At 39.6% G+C, this 23,269-nt stretch overlaps 1 protein-coding gene across 1 annotated transcript in view; it reads right to left on the bottom strand.

Moving 5' to 3' along the window:
• Positions 1-23,269, bottom strand: part of LOC122794338 (TNF receptor-associated factor 3-like) — a 448,040-nt gene that overhangs the window by 148,812 nt on the left and 275,959 nt on the right. Inside the window, exon 6 of the mRNA XM_044062651.1 lies at positions 16,713-16,793. Coding sequence (XP_043918586.1) covers positions 16,713-16,793 — 81 coding nt within the window. The remainder of the gene's footprint in view (positions 1-16,712; positions 16,794-23,269) is intronic.

Here is a 23,269-nt window from a genome sequence, read left to right as displayed (position 1 = left end):
AAAAATAGCCTGAAGAGTAAAATTATACAATACAAGAGTAGGACATACTTTCCAAAATGGTCTATTCTGGGTAGACAGTCTTATAGGGGAGGACGTAAAATCCTATTCAGGATTGTGTTGCTTAGTATGATATCCACAGGGCCTCTTTAGCAAGGGTAGGTCAGGAACTCAGGTGTACAGGCTGGTAATTAAATATGAAGAAAGAGAAAAGTAAGTAAATGCATTAGTAAATGAAGCATGTAGTAGATAACCAGGACATAATGCCCAAAATTAAACCAGATTAGTACAATGACAATCCCAATTCACACTTTAAAAAATAACACAGTAGGGCACATATATTCGTACTACAGCTAAGCACTAGAAAGTCAAATGTAGCTAGTGACATATACCCTAGTGTGTAACTTAATCTTCTCTCATTAGCATTAAGCAGTAACAGTTATCACAGAGATGGTAGATCTGAACAACTACAGTCTTGTATCTCTAACAGCAATTGAAGGGTCCCGAGAGGGATACAATTTAGAACTAATGTTCTCAAATTTGTGCGACAAAAAGAACTGGCGTTTTGCATATAGGGGCAGTAATGCCACAATAAAGCTAAGTTGTTATGATCAAGAGCATGAAATTAAACAGTGCACATGGCAGTTCCTTGGCTTCAACACCTTTGGCAGAAATATATACATGTAATGCTACCTCCACCTTTAGTATGCAAGTTATAAGTAGTGGAGGACCATGTGGAGGCAGGTCAGGGTAAGAGGCCCTTTATTACATTGCAGGAAATGTTAACACAAAATCAACAGGCTATAAATTGCTACTGGAGTAGGGAAGGAGAATGCTATTGGCTTGGATCCACAGAGTACCAGGAGCAGAGGTTAGGTGTTATTTACACGGCTTGTACAAAGCAAGCATTACAAGCAAAACTAGCTGCCTGTGGTAAGCACGATGAAAAATAAGCACTTGAGTGATGTCAAGCAGATTAACCTCAGCATCCAAGCAGCTTAGGATGCAGGTTAGCTAGGACAAGTGGAGTGATCTCAGGGTTGTTAGCCTAAGTACATTAGGTGAGGAAACCAATCGTAACCAACATTACATTGCCGCTGTGGTCAGCACGATGAAGACTTTTTCTGACATCCGGTAAGTAACTGAGGCAAGAAAAAACAAAAATATTGGTATCGGTCTGAAACTCCGGCGAAAAATTTCAGAATGGCTGCTTCTGCATCGGACCATGCGGCAAAAACTGAGGATATGGCGTCGGTCATGCGCCTTTATACCCTGATGCTCTGATGTCAGATCTAGCGCCCATGACCCGAGGACAGCGGACTACCCATAAGTAAGGACTGCAGCAATGTGAGATGAAGAACATCAGCCTATTCACTCCTAGTCAGATGCAGTCTCTAAGATGGAGATTTTATGTCATAGTTCATAGTATCATTGGAATTATAAAGCAATTAATTCTAGATACCATATATACCTTCCAGCAATCATCCATATGAAGAATGTCCTGCTTACAAAAGGGCAAAGGTGCTCAGGCCAGGATTTGCATATGCCTGTCAAATTGTCAAGGCTGGTCTTGAAAGATACAACAAAAGTGTTATTCTGTTTAATATGTAAAGAAAAGTAGTTGTAGAGGTGGGATAAGCACCAGGTAATCTGCTCTTCCTTTCTGTATGTTATGTTTATGTCCTTGTAGAAATTTAAATCCTTAGTACTCTTTATATTTATGTAAATCCTGATGAAGAATAGTTGTGTAAAATCTTACCATAGCCATAGCTGTCCTTCTCTTCCATTTTGCAGTAGTCATAACATGAGGGATTCCCCATATAGGTGACCTGAACATCCAGCCAGTATACAAAAGACTTAAGCTACTGCTAGGTATGTGTGACATTGCACACAGGATGCAGCCGACGTAGACCATAAAAGTGATGTCTGCATGTACCATCCTCAGAACTGAATGCCCCAGTCAGAACACCAGTCCAAGGATAAGAGGTAAACCAAATATCATCAAAAGTAAACCATGAACCAAGGGGGAAGGTTGATGGGATAAAATACTGCAACATGGAGAGAAGGACATCTATGGTTATGGTAAGATTTTACACAACTATTCTATGTCCTTCTATTTCCATGTTGCAGTATTCATAACATCAGGGTGAATACCAAAACTCATGAGAGGGAAAGGGTGGTTGGAGCACAGGAAGTATCCATAAATCCATGCGGAATTGCCCTGGCAAAACATGCCCTGGATCTGAAGACAGAGACCAACTTGTAGTATTTAGTGAAGGTGTGGACAGAGGACCAAGTAGTTGCTTCCAGGATAGAGGCAGTGTCCAGACCCTTGAAGTAGGCCCTGGAGGAAGCTACAGTCATAGTGGAATGGGCCTTAACTGAAGAAGAAAGTGTTTTCCCCTGAGACAAGTAGCAGAAAGAAGTGGCTTTAGATATGCAAGAGGAAATAGTTTGTTTAGAGACAGGTTTGCCCAGTGCCCTGGGATGAAAAGAAAAACAATTGCTCAGACTTCCAAATGGATTTGGAATCTGAGTTGTCTATGTACATCCAATGGGTGGACTACCCTCTCACTCGAGTTTTGAGGAGTAGGGAAAAAGGTAGGTAAGTGAATGGACTGGTTAAGGGACAAGTCATTAAACACTTTAGCCATGAAAGATGAATTGGTATGAAGAGACGCCCTATTCCTGTGGAAAATTAAAAAAGGTTGTGAAGACATTAAAGCTTGAAACTCTGCTAGCAGAGGTGATGGCTACCACTAAAACAGTTGTACAAATGCAGAGTTTTAAATGAGCAGAAGCTGTAGGTTCAAAGGGTGTCTTCTGAGTCAGTTTTTCCAGAACAAAATTCAAATCTCAGGGAGGAGGAACAGGTTTCCTGGGAGGTCTAATGTGCAGAATGCCTTTTAAGAAAAGCTCAACTTCTAGCCTAGAAGCTAAGGGGGGTATAAAGGCAGACATGCAGAAATGGCTGATAAATGGGCTTTAACTGAAGAATAAGCCAATCCAGGTTTGAGCAGCTCACACAAGTAAGGCAAGACTAGGGGAATATCCACTGAAAATAGATCTAGTTGCTTGTTAAGATACTAGATGAAGAACCTCTTCCATTTGGACAAATTGCATCTCCTGCTATTGGATTTCCTGTCCTCCTGCAGGTCTAGAAGCACATCCTCAGAAAAAAGGTGTTTGAAAGGAATCAAAAGCCTATCACCCACAGTGTTAAATTCAGTGTTTTAGATGTGGGTGAATGAGAGATCCCTTGTCTTGTGTGAGAAGATCCACCCTGTGAGGTAACTTGTGATGACTGCCCTTGGATAATTGCAGAAGAAGAGGGAAAAATGCTGTCTTGGCCAAAAAGGGGGTCACTAGCAGGATTTTTGGGGTTTATTGCTGAATCTTCAGCAAGACTTTCTGAATAAGTAGGAAGGGGAGATGTGTAGAAAAATGCCCCCTTCCATGAGAAAGAAAGAAAGGGTGTCCATCTTCCATACCAGACAGTGTGGGGCTCTGGGACAAAATTTTGGAAGTTGTCTGTTCAGAGAGGAGGCAAAAAATTTACTTGAGGTGTACCCCACCAGTGGAGAATATCCAGAAACACATCCCTGAGGATTATCCATTCGTGTGCTTGTGTCATGGATCTGCTCAGTGTGTCTGCTAGAATATTTTGAGCTGAGGAGACGTAGACCGCTGTCAAAGTTACCTTTGCTTGTAAGGCAATCCCCAAGCTGGTAGAGCTAATCTGCAGAAAAGTAAGACCCTCCCCCCCATTTGTTCACATTCCAAACAACTGTGGTTTTGAGATAAATGGAAGGCCTGAAGTGCCAAAACCAGAGCTCTCATCTCATTGATGTTGATGTGTTGTTTTCTTATCGAAGGAGACCACAGGCGTTGGACATTTAGGTTCCCCAAAGTTGCTCTCCACCCAAGGTCTGAGGCATCTGTAAACAGCTCCTGAATGGGGGGGGGGTCCTGGATTCTGATAAATTTGTTGAATCCACTAATGCAACTCCTTTTTCAAATATGGAAGAAGTGGAAGAACAAACTTCAGAGGATTAGCATGCTGAGACCAAAGTGTTTTCAGGTACCACTAGAACTTTTGCATGTGAAGTCTGGCTAAGGCCAGCATTGGTATAACAGAAGCCATGACCCCTAACATCCTGAGAAACTCTCTGGCTGTCAAAGAGGTAAGAGGAAGCAACTGCTAGAAGACGGTCAGCAGAGTCTGCATTTTTTGCAAAGGCAGAAGGCCATCATAAGGCCCTTAACCTGCAGATCAGGCGAACCTGATCGTGAGAAGGGGTTAGTGAAGACTTGTTGTAGTTGATAGTGAATCCTAGACTTAGGAGCAAGGAGATGGTGGTTTGAAGGTTCTGGTAAAGAATGTCTGGATGTTTTGCTTGGATAAGCAAGCCATCCAGGTAAGGGTAGATGATAATTCCCTGTAGTCTGCAGAAGGCAATGACAGGAGCCAAACACTTTGTGAATACCCTTGGAGCCATAGAGAGTTCAAAGGGCAAAGCACAAAACTAAAAATGAGAGGAAGCAACAGAAAAATGTAAGAATTTCCTGAATAGAGGATGAATGGGAATATGAAGGTATGTATCCTTGATGTCTAGGGAACCAGAAAATCCTGCGGGAGGAAACAGAGTTTGTAGTGTGAGCATCCTGAAGGTTGGAACGTGTAGGAAAAGATCGAGCTGGGACAAATCTAAAATTGGTCTCCAATGACCATCTTTCCTTAGGACTAAGAACATCCTGGAATAGAAGGATTTTCCTCTTTCCATAGAGGAAACTTCTTGGATGGTCCCCTGTGAGATCAAGTCTTGAATCATCTGAGGAAAGAGATGGAACTAGTCCCTTGGGGGTTGTGGGATGCCCATGAAGGGAGGAATGGATTTCCAAGTCATGAAATAACCATTTTGGACAATGAACAAGACCCATTAACATTAACCTAAGACAAACATGCAGTAGCAAAACACAAATAATTTTTCCCCATCAGGGCACTTATCTGAAAGTAGAGAAACTTTGGTGATCAGATGAGTGGTAGAAGCTGGCATTTGAACTGGTGGCAGAAAAATTCTGAGGATGGTACATGCAGATGTCACTTTTATGCCCTGCGTCAGCTGCATCCTATTTGCAATTTTACAAGTACCTAGCAGTAGCTTAAGTCTTTGGTATACTGGCCAGACGTTCAAGTCACCTAGGTGATGAACCCCTCATGTTATGAATACTGCAATGTGGGAATAGAAGGACATCTGTATATTGATCCCATGATGAAAAAACATTGTATTTGCTGATCATGTAACTCATGTCATGGCCAAAAAGAGTCAACACAGCAGTCCACCTACCCAGTTAATAAACAGTAAATAATAATTTGAGTGATAGTGGAACCGTTTGTACTGTGGAACTGTAAGACATCAAAGAGATTTGGATTTTTAACTCATTCCTATCAACAGGGCTCTGGAACTTTGTAATCTAACTTCCACTGCTTGCATCCTTAGCCTTTTGACAAACTTCAGTTCGGTCCTCACAGTTCAAACAAATGCTCATATATTTATCACCATTAAATGTTACTAAAGAATTGTAAATGGCAAACTATTCATCAGAAATGAATCTTTACAGTGATAACATTCGCCCAGCTGTGGGCTGTCATATGAGCCAAAGCAGTTCTAAATATGTCGCTTGGTTGTTGGGAAACTTACAGAAATATGAAACTTATGACAACATAAAAATTGTATATGAACAAAAAGTATGAATGCAGTTTTATTACCCACCATGTAAGCCTCAGGACACAATCTTTCAACAGCTTCTGTGTACCATGGTTTTGGAATAATTAATGTAAATATGAGAAGGCAATATTAGATGCCTAGAGGCATTACTAGCTTTGACTCTAAAGAAACACCCGGAGGTGTTAAAAGGGTTTAATGTTAGTGGAATGCAAGATTCCATATGGGTGTCTGAAGGAGATATAGGATAGGGGACAGGGCTTCAAAAATGTCTGTCTAGCTAAAGGTCTTTAAACCAGCAATATTTTTATTTAGGAGCCACAGGGGCCTTTCAAGCTGTGACATGTGTCTGGGAAAATACATGCCAAAATATCAGTCTGATTAGAACTGAGTTGAGAAGGATGATAATTTCTTTTGACCTGGATATAATGCTTTTAGATACGAGATGGATTAGAAAGAAAGATGTTCTAACTACTGATACTATCAAGTGGCCAAAGGAGGAGGAGAAGTTGTTGACAAACATACCAAGATCCCTGAATACTGTGTCAGTTTGCAGTAGGACACCAGCTATACTGCAAGTTGCAAGTGACAGTTATATGCCAAAATTGAGAATGCTGCACTTTTTTTGCATTTAATTTTAAAACATTTACTGTACATATGTAAGGTTTAGTTTTATTGTAGTGCTTAGTGCCAATCTGTGACCAAATGGTTGTACGCATAATCAGCAGCAAATTTAGATAGACTAAAGGAATGGATTTACTGTTTGCAGGACTAAAAACCAACTGCCAAAAAAGGAAAGTCTCAGTAGCTGCTAGTTAACTTTTTGCCTACTGAGAAAGCATCTTCAGCCTTAACTATGTGGGTCTATCCTTCAGCCAGATTTCTATTTACCTTATCACATGAGGATCTACATTCGGGTATTGTAGCTTATTAAAATACTGGCATAACAGATGGTATAAACACTTTTTGCTGACTCAAGATACATGTTAAGGAATGTGTCGCCAACATCCATCACCTCTAGGACTTTCTGAAGAGGTTTACTACACGACCTTCCCTTGATGAAACCAAACTGTTGAGGTTATATTATTGTGAGTTTTTTTTTTTGATATTTCAGTTTAAAACGTCAGAAAGATGATTGACATTGCTTTGTAGATAAGGATAATAATGCTAATGGGTATATAGCATCTGGAAATCAGGGGTAGGGCCCTCCTTTTGGATAGGCATTGCAACAGCTGCCTTCCATGCTTCACTGACACAGCTTGTGACTAAGCTTAAATTAAGAAAAACATGCAGGAAGGCTTCTGCAAGGGCGATATGGTAGTATTAATTAGGTATCATTTAAGTATGTTGTCTGAGCCGATGGAAGTATTAGCTTTAGTTTTTGAGAGTATAGTCAGAACAAATTGTTTTGATCTTTATGGGGGTGTAAGGGCCTCAGGGATTTGTGGAACTTCAATGACTGTTTCATGGGTAATTCCCACGCTAAATTTATCTTCCTTTATATCAACTGTGTTCTTAGGATTAGAGTGGGTGATGCCATTTTGGATTAGATCAAAGCATTGCTGAATCTTTATTAATTTCCTAACGTAAAAATACACTAGATGTCACATTAGCCCCACAACAACCCCCCTTGCTCAATAATGCAGAAGTTCTCGTTATCAAACTGCAACTTACAAAATTAAATCTTTATTCATCGCCTGCATTTACATCCCCCCAGGCAACAATGCAAATCCCCTAGAGGACTTCCTCCAATGGTTATCTAATATGTACCCCCATGAAACTATAGTGTTAGGAGATGTTAATATTGACTGGAACAATTGTTCCTCCTAATCTCCCACGACACATGTAAACCTTTATGGCTATACCAAACTCATATCCTCACCCAACACAATAAAGAAACCCTACAACAAAGGTAGTATCCTGAACTGGATTCTTATCAACAATCACCCAGACCTGTACAACACCGGTACCCTCCCAGATGATATAAGTGACCACTTAATCACTTACATCATTAAGCATAAAGTAGATAACCACCACCAAGTTCTCTATAAATCTATCAGAAACAACAAGAACTTTAACACCACTGATTTTCAGAATGAACTCAAATCATGCAATTGGGCCATCCTAAAAGATATTCCACTGGATGATGCTGTAGCCTATTTTAATTCTAAATTCCTCACCATTCTAGATTCCCACGCTCCTGCTTGCACCCTTAGAGCCAAAACTAAGACTGCCCCCTGGCTCTCTAAAGTAACCAAAACCAAAATCATAGCTAGAAATAAAGCACGGGACAAATGGCGCACCTCAAAAGACCCACCTGACCATATTAAATTCCGGAAGTTAAGAAATGATACTAAGAAAGCCATACTGTTAAACAAAAAAAAAAACTTCTATCAACACCTTCAACAAAAACATCAGAACAAACCTCAAAAGTTTTGGGCAGGAATAAACAAACTGCTCCACCCTAGACAATCCACCACTCCCACCCCATCAGCTTGTAACATAAAAACTCCAGAGGAAACTGCAAACATCTTTAACAGTTTCTTTACTAAGATCTTCCAGTCACTAGCTAGCCAACTGTCTCCCAGTAGCTCCAATCAGAATTCCTCCTTGACCACTACCCCACTCTCTTTTAACTTCCAGCCTGTATCTACATCAACCATCAGATCTCTAATGAACAAACTAAAACCCACTAACCTAGCAGCTGATCTCTTCCCACCAGAATATCTACAGAAAGGGGCAGATGCCATTGCATACCCTATTTCTATTATTATAAACTGCACCTTGCCCAAAACCACCATCCCCTCTATTTGGATGGTTTCCCACGTTATTCCCCTCCATAAAGGAGGGAACTCATTAGACCTCTCAAACTACAGACCAATATCCATACTATCACCACTGGCCAAAATAATGGAAACATGTGTCCATAACCAATTAATGCACTATCTCACCCAGAATAAACTACTGGCCAACTCTCAGCATGGCTTTAGGCCACACCACAGCCCCACCTCAGCCCTCCTATCTTTCTATAACTTGATCAACCTCAACCAAAATAATAACAAACTGACCTCAGGTCTTTTCCTAGATCTCTCTAAGGTCTTTGATATGGTAAGCCACCAACTACTTATCCATACCTGAAGAAACTGTCACTAAATAACTGTGCAATTAAATGGTTCCAATCTTATCTGTCTTTAAGACAACAAGCAGTTTTATGGCAGAATACACTATCCACATGTCTACCCATCACACTCGGAGTCCCCCAAGGCTCCATACTATGACCACTTCTCTTCTCAGTCTTTATCATTGACCTACCCACAATCACTCCCAAGGCCACCTGCATCCAATACGTGGACGACTCTACTTTAATCTGCGCAGCCTCCTCAACTGACCTCATGGTCCTAACCCAGAATACTTTCAATGATGTAGAAAAATGGTTCACAGTCAGCCAGCTTATTTTAAACCCCAACAAAACTAAGCTGCTAATCTTTTCCCCCATCTGTAAATCCTCTTCACCATTGTTTACTATAAGATCCAACAATGGGACAATTATATCCCCAGATGCTCACACCAAACTCCTAGGGGTCACTGTTGACAATAACCTAAAATATGATACCCATGTCAATCAAACCATCAAAACTGCCAACAAAAAACTGGGCTCCCTCTACAGGATCAAACCTTTCCTCACTCCATTTGCAAGAACAACTATCGCTCGCTCCCACTTACTATCTACCCTTCTCTATGCCTTCCCCCTTTTCACTAACTTGAATGAAACCACTCTTACCAAACTTGCTAGCTGTTACAACCATATTGCTAGATTTGCTACAAGTACAACCTCTAGGACCCACCACTGTATCAACTTAACTCAACTAGGATGGCTTGAATGGCCTAGTCTTCTCCAATACAACCAACTTGTAATAGCCCACAAAGTTCACCACCCCAAAAAGACACCAGCACTAAACAAGATCATTAATCCCTACAGCAACCTGAGGTCACTGCGCTCTGCTGACAAAATGCTGGTTCAAACAACCAAAAGCATAAATATGGCTGGGGACTCTCTATTTGCCAACGCTGTAGGCAAAACTTGGAACTCTCTACCTGCTGACCTTACTCTCCAGTCCTCTCAAACCCAGTTCAAAAAAAGCCTCAAACTTCACTTCCAAATGCACTGGTAATGTCCCTGTTCAAACCCTAACTCCCAACAGCTGGTCTTGGAAACCTTTGCCTAATCAAATCGATCATTGATTCTAAAATGTATGTGACCTATCTTTGTAGAATATCTAGAGCTCATTAAGGGACTAAGCCCTTATCTGTGAATCACTGTGTGAAACTTAGATGCCTTATCTAATTGTGTCAACAATGTTCTATAAATGTTTGCAACCTTTCTGAAGACTGTATACTATACTAAATTGTAAATATTTCTAATGTAATGTAATCTAATAACTTGGAGCTTTTCTCCCCGGGCCTCCGCTGAAAATGGATACATATCCAGTCGGACCTTCCCGGTAAACAAATGTAAAATAAATAAATTAAATAAATAAATAATTAAAGAAGGATTTATAATGATCCTTGGCTTCAGATGGAAGTTTCTGTTTGTGTTTTGCTTGGGTTTTCCTGATGGTAAATTTTCTTTCTTTGCAGATCTTTTTGACAGAGTCCTTAATTCATTAACACCTCTGAGGTATGGAATGTCACACCTCTAGCAGTCAACACATGTCCTTATTCTAGAGCATTTTCTGAAAAAACAAGTTAAAAAGCATAAGCCAAACAAATGTTAATGTTTTGTGAACAGTAAATTCCAGTAAAATGTACAAACATTAGTGTTACCAGAACAGTCTGTCTTACAGTTATAATAGTGCAATCACAACGTTTACACCAATACTCTAATATTTTAGAATGCAAACAAATTCAGAATTACATTTTTCTCAAAAGTTTCACAACCGACTTTTCATATCATGGAATTATACAACTTAGACATGCAGTATCACAGCACTTCTGTTCAGCCATACTTGAGCTTACAAATGATAGCAGCAAAAATTTATTTTCTGGGTGCTTTTAAATAAGACATTTGCAGAAATACAAAAAACATGCTTATTTGTATAATTAAAAACAAAGCAAATGCCAACACATGTCAATCCAAATAATTTATTAAGCAGCAAAAACAAGAAGTCAGAATCATCCATTAAACAGGAGCCTTTTCAACTTAAAACAGTCACATGACAAGTTTATGTAAGAATCTGAATCAATCACGTATTCATTACAAAATAATAGCTTTGCATTGTATTTTCACCAACTCGTTCTATTTTTAAAATTTTTCCTTCAATTCTAACTTCTTTTTTAAGTCACATTACACTATCCAAGTTAAAAAAAAAAAAAAAAAAAAAAAAAAAAAAACTCTCAAATTTGACTATTTATTCCATAAAAAATTTCCCCTACCATCTTGCTTCACTTTTTATCTTATAAAAATATAATATATGTGTAATGATGCTAAAAATTTGTTTGTTTGTGTCTTTCGGCTTTTCCCGGTTAGGGGTTGCCGCAGCGGAACTCTGGTCCGCTAATGATTGGCAGTAGATTTTTACGTGCTGGCTTGCCGGCCTAACGTACAACCTTCAAGGAAGGAACGCCCATTCACGCATGTCGCCACACAGAAGACGCTGTAACTGAGAATCGAACGGGCAACGTCTAACTGTGAGGCGAATTTTTGATTCCAAGCCTCCTCCCTCCTTACAATACACTACACCCCTTTAGTTACCTGGCGGCACTATTACAACAGTTGCCTGACATCTCTACAACAACAGTTACCTTGCAGCACAATTACAACAGTTACCTAGCAACTTTAACAGTTGCATGGCAGCTCTACTACAACATATACATGGCAGCTGTACTACAGCAGTTGCCTGGCAGCACTATTACAACAGTTACCTCTACAACAGTTACCTTGCAGCACAATTGCAACAGTTACCTGGCAGCACTATTACAGCATTTACATGGCAGCATTATTACAACAGTTACCTGACAGCTCTACTACAACAGTTACCTGACAATTCCACTACAACAGTTAACTGACAGTGCTACAACAACAGTTTATGCACAAGCAAGATAATAGTTCTGTTCCACCACTACAGCAGGGTGGCAGCTGAAAAAGTAATAATTGCAACAGAAAATACAACAGCTCACTGCAGCTCACAGAACAGCTATGGTCAGATATTAGTTATGAAGTAGCATAAACTACCAATGAATCAAGTAGCATAGAAGGACAAAAAACTCTCTTGTGTCTACGGAATGCATGGTGCAGCATCATTGTATTTAGCACAACCCCACACACAAACACATTCAAGTTTCAGACAGGGCCAGCCTTGCACATAGGCAAAATAGGCAACTGCCTAGGGCACTGTGCTTGTAGGGGAGCTTGTTCCCCATTAATTAATTAATTTTATTTATTGGAGCTATATTTCTTTATTCAAAAAATAAAGTAATAAATAAAGCCTCCCTGCAGAAGAAAAAAATGCCTGCCCTGCATCAAAGCTATTTCGATTTCTAATATAATTTCAAACTCCACACTCAGACCATGTACACTTGGTAGCCCAGAATCTATGCATCCCAATCAGATAGCAGGAGCAAGTCTTTTCCAGTTGGGTGGGGCACAGATCAACATCATACTATCAGTCAAATGCAGACCAGTCAAAATAATTATCCTAACCACACCCTCATCCATCTATCAGCTATGTAAGGGCTAATCAGTTAACAAGAGTGCAGCCCTCAGGGTCTCTGGGCAATCATTACAACTCGATCTTTTCAAGTATTCAAATATTGTGACAGCAGTTGTCACTTGAGTTTTCAGGTAGGCATATCAAGGAAATACAAAAGCATCTTTGTTTATTATGAAATATATTATGAATTGAATGCCAGTGTCCCTGCCACTACTGTAAAAGAATTTGCTGCAGCATTTTTTTGGGGTGAGGTGAATGGGCCTGTATGTATCACTTAAATATCTGTGCCACTATGCCGAATCTCTTCATGAACTACTACTGTTGTCCTTCATTAGAATTGCATATAGAAAGTGTCTGTCTTTGGGGGGTGGGGGTGAAGAGGCATGCTGTATATAAATATGACAGCAGCAGCTTGAAATATGGCTGTGGGCATTCACGCCTTAATTTTAATCCAAATTTAACACCAGGGGGATACGCAAAAAGTGACTACCTATTTTAATGTGGGTGGAGGTAGAGGGCAGGTATTAGTCTCAGATATAATCTACGTATCTTCACAAGCATTTACCTTCTCAGTTTATTGTGAAGTAGTGTTTGGTCAGATTTGAGCATTAAGACGTGGATAAAACTTATTTCGTCCATGAAATAAAAAAGTAGGATTGAATTTTGTAAACAATTCAGGCCATCACTGAATCAAAAGGTTGGAAAAAAAGCTCTAAAATGCACCTCAGAGCATCTATAGCCCCATGCACTGGATGTCTATCAGCCCCTAGCTTAATTTAGTTATTACAGGGTAGTATTGGTTAGTTATGATGTACTGAAAAGATGCAGGAAAAAGCAAAGTTAAAAATTAAGGCTGAATTGTTTTCCATAATCATGTTTTGCTCAGGCAATCATTTGATAAAAATGTTGTTTGAAAAACTCTAAAATGCATCTCAGGGCATCTAGAAACCTTGTGGTTTATGGGGGTTAATAGAGTTATTCCCACTGCAGTTATTACAGTGTAGGCTAGGTTAGTTAGCATGTGCTGATAGGATGCAGGTAACAAAACAAAAAGGGCTTTTACCACGCAGACAAAGCCAGTGTCACCCAAAAAGTCCAAATCACACACAAATAGTGAGTGACACAAGCACCATGATGCTCAATGAAAGTCCTAATCATACACATTCATTGAGCACCGTGGTGCTTGTGTCACTACTTGTGTAGGATGCAGGTAGCAACAGAATGGAAGAGTAAAACTAAATTTCTTCCATTGATCGTGGTTTTGTTCAGGCCATCGGATGAAAATGTTGTTTAAAAACTGCAAAATGCATCTCAGAGCATCTAGAAACTTCATGGCTTCTTGGCTTAATGCAGTTGTTTTCTCTACAATTGTAGTTTTGTTAGATAGAACATGTTGAATAAGTGAAAAACTGCAGGAAAAAATGAAGAGTAAACTGAACCGTGATAAAAGAAGAAATAAAGTATGAAGAGTAAACTGAACCATGATAAAAGAAGAAATAAAGTAACCCGGAGAGTGAGTAGTGCAGGATGTGTTGGGTGGGGGTGGGCAGGGGATGGAACCTTTCCCCTAGGGCGCCAGAACGTTGGCCCTACTTATAGCATTACAGTAAACCCAGAAAAGCCCAAAACAAGCACACTGACAAACATAGGTCTCAACCTCTTAAGAGGCCAATGTGGAACACAGACCCTAGCAATGTGTGACAAACAGTGAAAATGTGGAACACCCTATTTTCGCACTACGCGAAAACCCACCATTTCCATGGGACCTGTTTGAAGTGTGCTTTCTGCCAGAAGTACTAAGTTAGTGAATACTGTACATTTTTAAAATTCAATAGGACACACGTCAAATAAAACAAAGTCAGCAGAAACCATAGATAAAATGCAACATACTCAGTGGCTGGTGCCAGGTCTGCTGTAATAATTCACTATGAATGGTATTAGACTAGGGTCATACTCTATCATGGACTCCACCAGCTACATCCATACAAATGGACAGGTGAGCATTATGAAGAGCACCTTGGCTAGAGTCACTGGGGCTATGGTGGGCAGTTCAGTGTATCTGGTGAGTAAATTGTAACTGAATAACAACAAGGAATCTAAAATAGCAAGGTAGATGACTACCAATTTAAATAATTATCAACAGTATAAAAATAATAGTGTTAACTCTGCCACTGAATATCGCATTGAGATCTAATGGCAGGAAACTCTGCAATTATATTAATGGAGCATCAGTTCCATTTCTTATATTGCTGCCTTTCATACCACTCAACTGTCCAGATTTTTACCTCATATTTTAGTCTGCTCCTTATAAAATTTGTGTTCTTTCTGGCAGGAAACTCCGCAATTATATTAACAGAGCATCAGTTCCATTTGGACCATGATTGCCTCGTTTTTCTTATATTGCTGCCTTTCATACCACTCAACTGTCCAGTTTTTACCTCATATTTTCATCTGCTCCTCATAAATTTGTGTTCTTTCTGGTTAATCACTGAGGATTGAAGTCAGTAAATAATAATAAATAATGACAGACATTTTAGTTTCAGACTTCATGTCCTTCAGAAAATACACAATAATGCAAAACCTGTTAGTCTAACAACTTTCTAAGCTTATAGGAGCAATATTTAAAATCTGTCTCTATTTTTGGCCTTTGTCTCCCCGTTGTTTCTGGTTTTGTCCAGATTTCTTATGCTGACAAGATTAGAGGTATACTGCCTTACCAGTTATCACAAAAACACCTGTAAAATACTTCCTCCCCTTCCTACAGGTTTACAGACACCTACAAGATTTCCTGAGAAATTGGCTTTGATTGAAATGTGCGCTGCTGCATCTGTATGCTACTAGCAGATCCAATAAACCATACGCTCTATTTACTTTTTTCACATAGACACTTTCACATGAACGCATTTTCCCTACATGGAATTGTTTTAAGCAGGTAATTAGAGAATGAATAAATACATTTCTGTAAAAGAGAGTGCTGTAAGAAGGGAGCGATCAACACAGCTGCCCCTAGAAATAAAGAGGATTGCTTACTGCGAACTGCATAAGTTGCACTTGCTGAATTTACTAACCGGGAGTTGTTTCCCGCTCCAAGTATCACCAGTAATTCAATATTAATGCTTTGCAGATGACCTTCAGCTTTCCTTTTCTTAGGACCAGATGACTCATTTTATTAACTTGGGATTGACTCCTTCCTCATTTGGATGTGGGTGCTGGATCAGGTGCTTCTTCAGATCTAAGATTCTAAAATCTTCATTTAATTACTATAGAACCAAAAAAGCAAAGGAATGTGTAAGACCACACCTATTAACATATTTAGCAAGTGTATTCTTTTTGTCTTCTCTTCTGATAGCATATGTGTTCGCAGACCCATTCACATAGTGAGCGACTCGTCCTACTCGCATAAGAACGTGTACATGTTTTGCAAATAGCAAGGTAGAAGAGACTGCAACTAGAACAGTTAGGAAAGCAGTCCATCTTAAGTTCCATCTTAGTTACAGTGTGTGTAAAAAACTGTGTATTGCTTATATATTTACAGACATTACAAGCTATAATTCAGGTGTGAAAGTTCTTATCCATTTATACAATAAATTACTGCCTTGGTTTTATGTTATATATGCGATGTACAAGCCGGTCAAAACACAAAGCACAGCAACGGCTGCTCATTGCGGAACAGCGGAACAGTGGGCTTAATTGATCACAAATGCGGACCGTTCCACACAGTCTGGAGCACTTGGCTGCTCAGCTGACAAATAGTAACAATTGTCTGAAGGTCTAAACCAATAAGGAGCCCAGAACCAGACTTGTTCCATCCCCTGTCACTATAGAAAAAATAGTTATTTTGACAGTAAGATCATTTGAAGCACAAATAAAAATGGACAGCAGGCACAGTAAACTCAACCTTTTCATCCACTGATTTCCTGAGCAAAAACCATGATCAAAGAAGGAAATTTACTCTTCAACTTTGTTGCTTCCTGCATCTTTTAAGCATATTCTAACTATATTATGATTAAGAATGCCCATCATTACTTTACTTAGCCAGGCTTAATCTACTGCTTCTATATCTTCCTACAGTCTGCCTAGAAAATGACTAATTATTCTGATTACTTCAGCAATTACCTATAATCAATACATCCCTTGTTGCTCAAGTTCATTTGAAATAAACAGTCACATCCAATTAAATTATCTGGGGTGCGTGAGTCATGTAATTGCGTAACAAATGGTGAGAATAAAAGTAGTAATATGGCTAATAAAACTGTTGTAGTCCCGGTTAAATTCTCACCTGACTACGAGGAAGACAAAGGATCCCACAAGCATTTGGACAGGCAGATGGAAATGATGGACACTCAAAGTCTTCATGTTTCTGGAAGAAAATTCAATTATAATCACTATATCACAAAACAAAAGCAACACAAGGAATGCAGGCACTGTAAAAAAAGGATGATGTAATTAGTAGTATAAGGTGATGCAACAAAACTGAATGATAACTGGATATCAAAATCAGAGCAATAAGGATGAAGACTAAAATTAATCTGTTAAAAAAGGGTTGTTTTATTAACTCAAACATTGTGTAAAAAATGCTGAAAAGCAATAATATATCTTGTAACATTCGTTTAAAGCACACCCACCTCTTGCAATAAAGAAGAAACAAGTACATGGATTGTCTCAAACGATTAGCAGAACAGAGCCCTGCAATGAACAAGTAAAACCATTACTGGCAGCTTCATGTCGGGGAAGAAACTATTCTGACAGAAGGAAGCATTTACAATGGGTCCCACTTGGAGGCATCTCTGTCTGTGGGTGTTGAATTCTGTTTCATATAGCACCTACACTGCAAAGTTGAAAAACATCAGATAATTCCTAGCTGGCAGACATACCTGTTTCATTAAACCTGAAAGGTGTCACTTTCTTAAAAATCTCTCAGTACTGTAAGCCAGTCGAAATGAGACATTCCACCCAGTTAGTGAGGTGAAAACTTAGAATTATCATATGGGGGTGGCCGTGGTGGTGCAGTGGTCAGCATTGTCACCTCACAGCAAGAGGATATCCAGTTGATTCTTGGCTGGGGTGCCTTCTCTGCGGAGTCTGCATATCCTCCCTGTGGTCATCTGGGTTTTCTCTGGGTGCTCCAGTTTCCTCCCACATTCCAAAGACATGCAGTAGGTGTACTGGACACTCTAAATTGGCTGTAGGTGACAGTGTGTTCGTGAGTGGGTGGTACGAATGAACTACCGTGGCAGGAATAGCCACCCGGCAGTGTAAACCTTGGCTCAAGATAACTGTCACTGCAAAAGTGACACTCCGACCCCATGTGCAAAATGGGAAAAGGGGTTGAGGATGAATGGACAGATGGGAGCAGAAATAGTACAGCAGCTGAGAACAACTCAGAGGATTATGATCAGGTCGCCGATCATAGCCTGCTTATTATATGTTTAAAACACAGATGCCAAGAAATTCACCTTGAGAGCGAAGCTCAACAGATGAATCTTGGCATCTATGTCGAGAATGCATAATAATAGGTTTTGATCACAGAACTGATTATAATTCTTTGCAGTGCATGTAGCTTTATCTGCTCCATGTAGCACTAGTTACAGAAAAAAGCAGTAAGTGTTTTGCTGGCTTTCAAAGCCATAAAGCACTTAGTGAGAGCTGTCAGAAAGACAGTGTAATACATTGTCTTATGTATCCCTAATTTTATGAAACATTACTGGCAATCAGCCTCTTAGCACAGTAAATCTGTACAAAGCAAAAAAAACAGTGTGTGTGTGTGTGTGTGTGGGGGCAAATGACCCAGAATAGGGACCTATTTCAATTAGAGCTCTTATAAACTTAGAAAGCTGATACAATAACATAAACGTTTCATACAGGTAAGCACCACAACTGATTAGCCCCATGCAACAGCATGGCCAAGATTCTAGTTCAAAGAAATCTACTTACTAGCCATCTTTATGTATACCTGTTTAAAAAAATAGATTACATGATATCACTACCTATATACTGCCAGGCATGTAGGCATGTCATCAAAAGATGAGTGATAATCTGGCTTATTGATCCCGAAGGCCAAACATAAAGAATGAATGAATGACTAACTGAATGAATGAAGATTTGCTTAGGGTGCTTGTGTACAAAGTATTTTACAGCACAAATTAAACAAAAAAATTCAGTACTAATAAAACATTAAATAAAATGCCATTTTGGGAAGGAGTGTTTATAAATTATACTCAACGTGGAAGTAAATGCTAGGAAAAGAGAGGTGTTTTGGGACCTCTGAAAGGAAGACAAGGTAGCATGAGGCCCCCACATGCAGTGAGTTACACATGAATGATTCCTAAATGTACTTACCGAATCTGTACAGCTTGTGCACTGTTCCTCAAAATCTGGGTGTTTTCAAAGATTCTTGCCAATAAGTGAAGCAACATTTCTCTAAATGCTCTAAGCACACCCTAGGATCTACTAAAACTCCCCTGCTAGACAAGCAGAATTGTCCAACAACTAAGAAGGAGAGAAACGCTTCTTAAGATAAATAGAAGCTATGTCATGTAGGAATGAGTAAGTTAACACAAGTTGCCTTGTAAGCTGACTTCTAAGCTACAGGGAGTCAGTTCAGGTTCTTCAACAAAGGAGTTTTGCTCATGTGACATGTAGTAGCTGTTTAAACCTTTGCTGCTGAGCTCAGTGTTTGCTGTAGACAATCAGGTTCAGGGCCTGTTCCTTACATGCAGGCCTTACACATTAAAGCACAGATACAAACTTACTTTATCCACAGAAAACTGTAGAGGACTGACAAGGAGCAATGTATATGGGTAAAACACAAAACAGCATGACTATTCATAGCCTCTGACATTCCCAGCATGGCTTTCAAATGACTGTTACTATGATACAGAGTATATCCTGAGTGCCCTCCAAAGAATGAAGAGATGAGGTATTCCCCTGGGGAAAATGAGGTTCAACTGGATCTCAGGAATATAGCAGTCATATGTCACATGGCTCTTTCAAATAACTTCAGCGAGCAGAAGCATGCAAACTATGAGTAGCAATGACTCAAGGCAGATCCTAAGAACGCCTAAGGTTACTCAAGGTGGATTCATAATCTAAGACAAAGTTGTGAATAAACTCCAAGAGTTAAGAGACAAATCAGCGTATGTATGTGCAAGAAAATGCAAAGTAAACATGGAGTCTGATTGTCTACGGTATGAGACACAGCCAAAAGACCAAACAGGACCAAGATAAAATAACACTGCTGCTCCCCTGGCTTGGTAGGCCAATAAATACCCTGGTAAGGACAGTCTCAGTTATTTGGTACTTCCTGAAGTACACTAATAAATGTCAAAAGGGGCATGTACTCCTAGAAAGGGATTTCAGTCATAGAGTTACCTTACCAGTAAATGTAAGGTTAGAAAAAGAGTGACTGGTAATTTTCAAGTGCGAGCCAAAACAAAAATAGTTTCCCTGAGACTGGAATTATGACATCTTTTAAACTAATAAGAACAATGATGACTCTTAGTAATTTGTGTATAATCTGGAAATAACTGGACTGACATCATCCAAGATGGAGTAAGATTGGTGTCACCAAGAACTAGTGAGCATGTAAATGGCCACAAGGCCAAAATAAGACTCTTGACTTCAAGATAGTTAACAGATATAAACTTTATCCTGTACCATGCCAGAGGCTATCATGCCAGGTCACTGCAGTGATCATTAACTGCACCCTGAAGAGTCGCAGTCTTTGCCAGTCAGACTTATCAGCAAAGAAACTAGGCAGAATCCTCCATATGGAGACATAACACCTTTTTAATTCACAGGAAAGGTCCGATTACAAAACTTGTTGGTGATCAAGAAAAGTACTACTTGTAGTAAGGGATCAAAAAATCTCACTGTACAAGAAGAGCTCTACCGGATAACAGGAATAAGGTTCGTCCAGCATGAGATTGTCCTCAAGAAGACTTGCGCCATTTTGATGACAGTACAAATCCCCTGGTCATAGCAGGGTTTTTGTATTGCAGGTACACTTGACATGACATCATTGATGGTCTTGTTAGAGAGCAGCACTAAGAGCCCTGTAGTATCACCACTATGTGCTCCAGGTGAGTGACCAGCTAAAATGTAAGGATCGCTCCCACTGCTAGTAATATTGGATGCATCTGAAAGGGGAGTTTCCTACAAATAAATTAATTAACTCACTTCTTATGAGGGAACAGAGAACAAAGCCTACACAACATCCATACAGTGACTGCACTGTCAGCTCTGCTGGGCTTTTTGTATTTAACTAAAGGTTTGCAAAACTTTTTAGAAAAACTTAAAAATATCCAAGGGCTACCTTTTGATTGAAGCACTGTTTGGTCCATTTATGGGACAAGTCTGACAGAGGTGCAGATCCTTTCTAATAGTCTGTCACGTTTTACAGGCTGTCTGTGTACCAGACAAAGACAGACTGGACCCCTGTCCTAACAGTATTTCACCCAGGTCACAAAGAGAATTCAGTTTATTCTGATAAGGGGGAGTAATACAGTCAGCTTATATCTGTCTCACACCTTATGCTTCTTGCAGATACACAAATCTCTACATACAAGAAAGGTAGAAGAATACACCTATTGAGGGTGAAAAGGGCCCCATCATACAGTACTCCTAATATAACCATCAGTGCCCAAAAAGAGGAAATAACACTTCCTAGCACCCTGTAGAAATACATACAGTAACATTAACCTACTGAAAAACATTGTCAAAACTGTACAAGAATAACATTTAAAACAGTCATTAGATAATACATTTGTATCAAACAATCCAGTTAAAGAAATGGTGAATAATTAATGTTCAAATGTACATAGAAAAAAAAGACATCACAAAAAGCTTTGGCATACTAAACATTGTACAACATAAGGTAATATTTTTATACAAAAAGTCACTGACATCAGAATGTTGGTTGCAAACTGCATAGAGAAGATGGTTCAATATTACAAGTCTGTGCCAGAAAAGTTGCAATTTAAAATAAGACTCAGTTGTAATTGGAATTGAACATAGTAGGATCAGGAAGACTGCAAGGAAGAAGAAATGAAAAGGAGTGGTCAGGAATGGGGGGATGTTGACAATGATATGAGGGACGGTAGCTTATTTATTAGGTGGAGGAGAAAACTGAGAGGGTTGTAGCAGTAAGTAGTAATAGTTGTGTCAGAAAGGGCTATGCATGGATTAGAATGGGAAGTTAATGATTTGTTTAGTGGTTAGGGTTTCAGCTGTAGATATCATCCAGGGATATCAGTCTTTATACAGTCAGTTCAAGCAATAAAATTCACTTATGTAATACCAGGGTAAACCAGGCAACAAAAATTCTCCAGGAGGCATTGGGTAGGTAACTGGAACGTCAGTACAGAGCAATAATAATCACATTCAAAGCCCAGCAGCATACCTGTCAACCTCTCAGCTCAAAAATCAGGAACAAAAGCAGAAAATAATGAGTGACACTGGCCCAAAACTAGGGAATGATTTCAGATATTGCTATTATGTACCTAGAAAAGTTTAGCATACATTTATAAAGTATATAACGTCTGAAATTCGGTCTGTTACTCTTTTATTCTTTATTTACTGCAAGCCTCAATGACCCCCCCCAAAAAAAAAGACACATACATTTTACAAGGACATTGCAGAAATATAGTGCAAATTCATGGCATTTTGCAAGCAGTCCCGGCCCCGGTGACGCAGCGGTTAGCATTGCTGCCTCACAGCAAGAGGTTCCCTGGTTCGATCCTCAGCTGGGGTGCCTTCTGTGTGGAGTCTGCTGGGTGCTCCAGTTTCCTCCCACATCCCTAAGACATGCTGTAGGTGGATTGGACACTTTAAATTGGCCCTAGGTGTGTGTGTGTGTGTGTGTGTGTGTGTGTGTGTGTGTGTGTGTGTGTGTGTGTGCCTTCTGTGGAAGGTTGGGCGCTGGGCTGGCAACTCGACACCGTAAAACTCCACTGCCAATCATGAGCAGACAGGTGATCCGCTGTGGCGAACCCTAACCGGGAAAAGTCAGAAGAAGGACAGAAAAACCTACTTAAGGAGGTAGATACAAACATTTTTAATCAAAAACTGAGAAATCTCAGAATTTTTAAAGACAAAAAAATAACAAATCTGCTGCTGAAGTTGCAGTCAGTATAGCAGCCAGTATATCTGACATGACAAATTAATAGTGTCTCAGACATGCCTCCTCGTCTACTACAATGTACATGACTCTTCCCTTTTACTCTGGTACAAGCATAGAAAACAGAGCAGCCCTGGAAGTCAAGTGCCTCACCTGCTCACTGCAACAGCCACAGTGGGAAGTCTGACAAGGAAGACAGTCTTCTCTTCTGCAATTCAGTATATATGGAACATTCTCCCAAAAGAACTCACCTGTCCCATTCAGATAATTTCAAAAGACAGAACTGATGCACTTTAGAGTTAGTTTCAATATAACCCAAAATGGAAGGCTGGCAGATTCCTGGACAATAAGTAAAGAATTTAGCTGGATACTGTAAAGGTCTGAAGGAGAACAGCAGGACTGCTTGGTGGACTGTTATTTTAATTGTTTTCCACGGTACAGCAGTGACTCCAGGGACCTTTTCAGACTCTGCCCAGAACCAGTGTCTGGTTAAGGTAACTTGCTCAGAGTCACACAGTCAGGTAATGGATGCTGAGGGAATCGAACCTTGCACCACTGGATCATAGGAAAAGATTAACAGCTCCTTAATCCTATAAGAAACTGCTACACTTCACTTCAAGAGTTCAGTACTGCTGTCTTGAATGTTTTTTGTAATTTAGTAAATGAAGTTTAAATGAATGCTTATAAATTAGAATGCATTAATAAGATAACATTTTTTG

The sequence above is a fragment of the Protopterus annectens genome, chromosome 1.part0 (genome assembly GCF_019279795.1).
Source record: "Protopterus annectens isolate FY-2018-M chromosome 1.part0, PAN1.0, whole genome shotgun sequence".
Classification (NCBI taxonomy): Eukaryota; Metazoa; Chordata; order Ceratodontiformes; family Protopteridae; genus Protopterus; species Protopterus annectens.
This window is presented reverse-complemented; position numbering and strand designations above follow the sequence as displayed.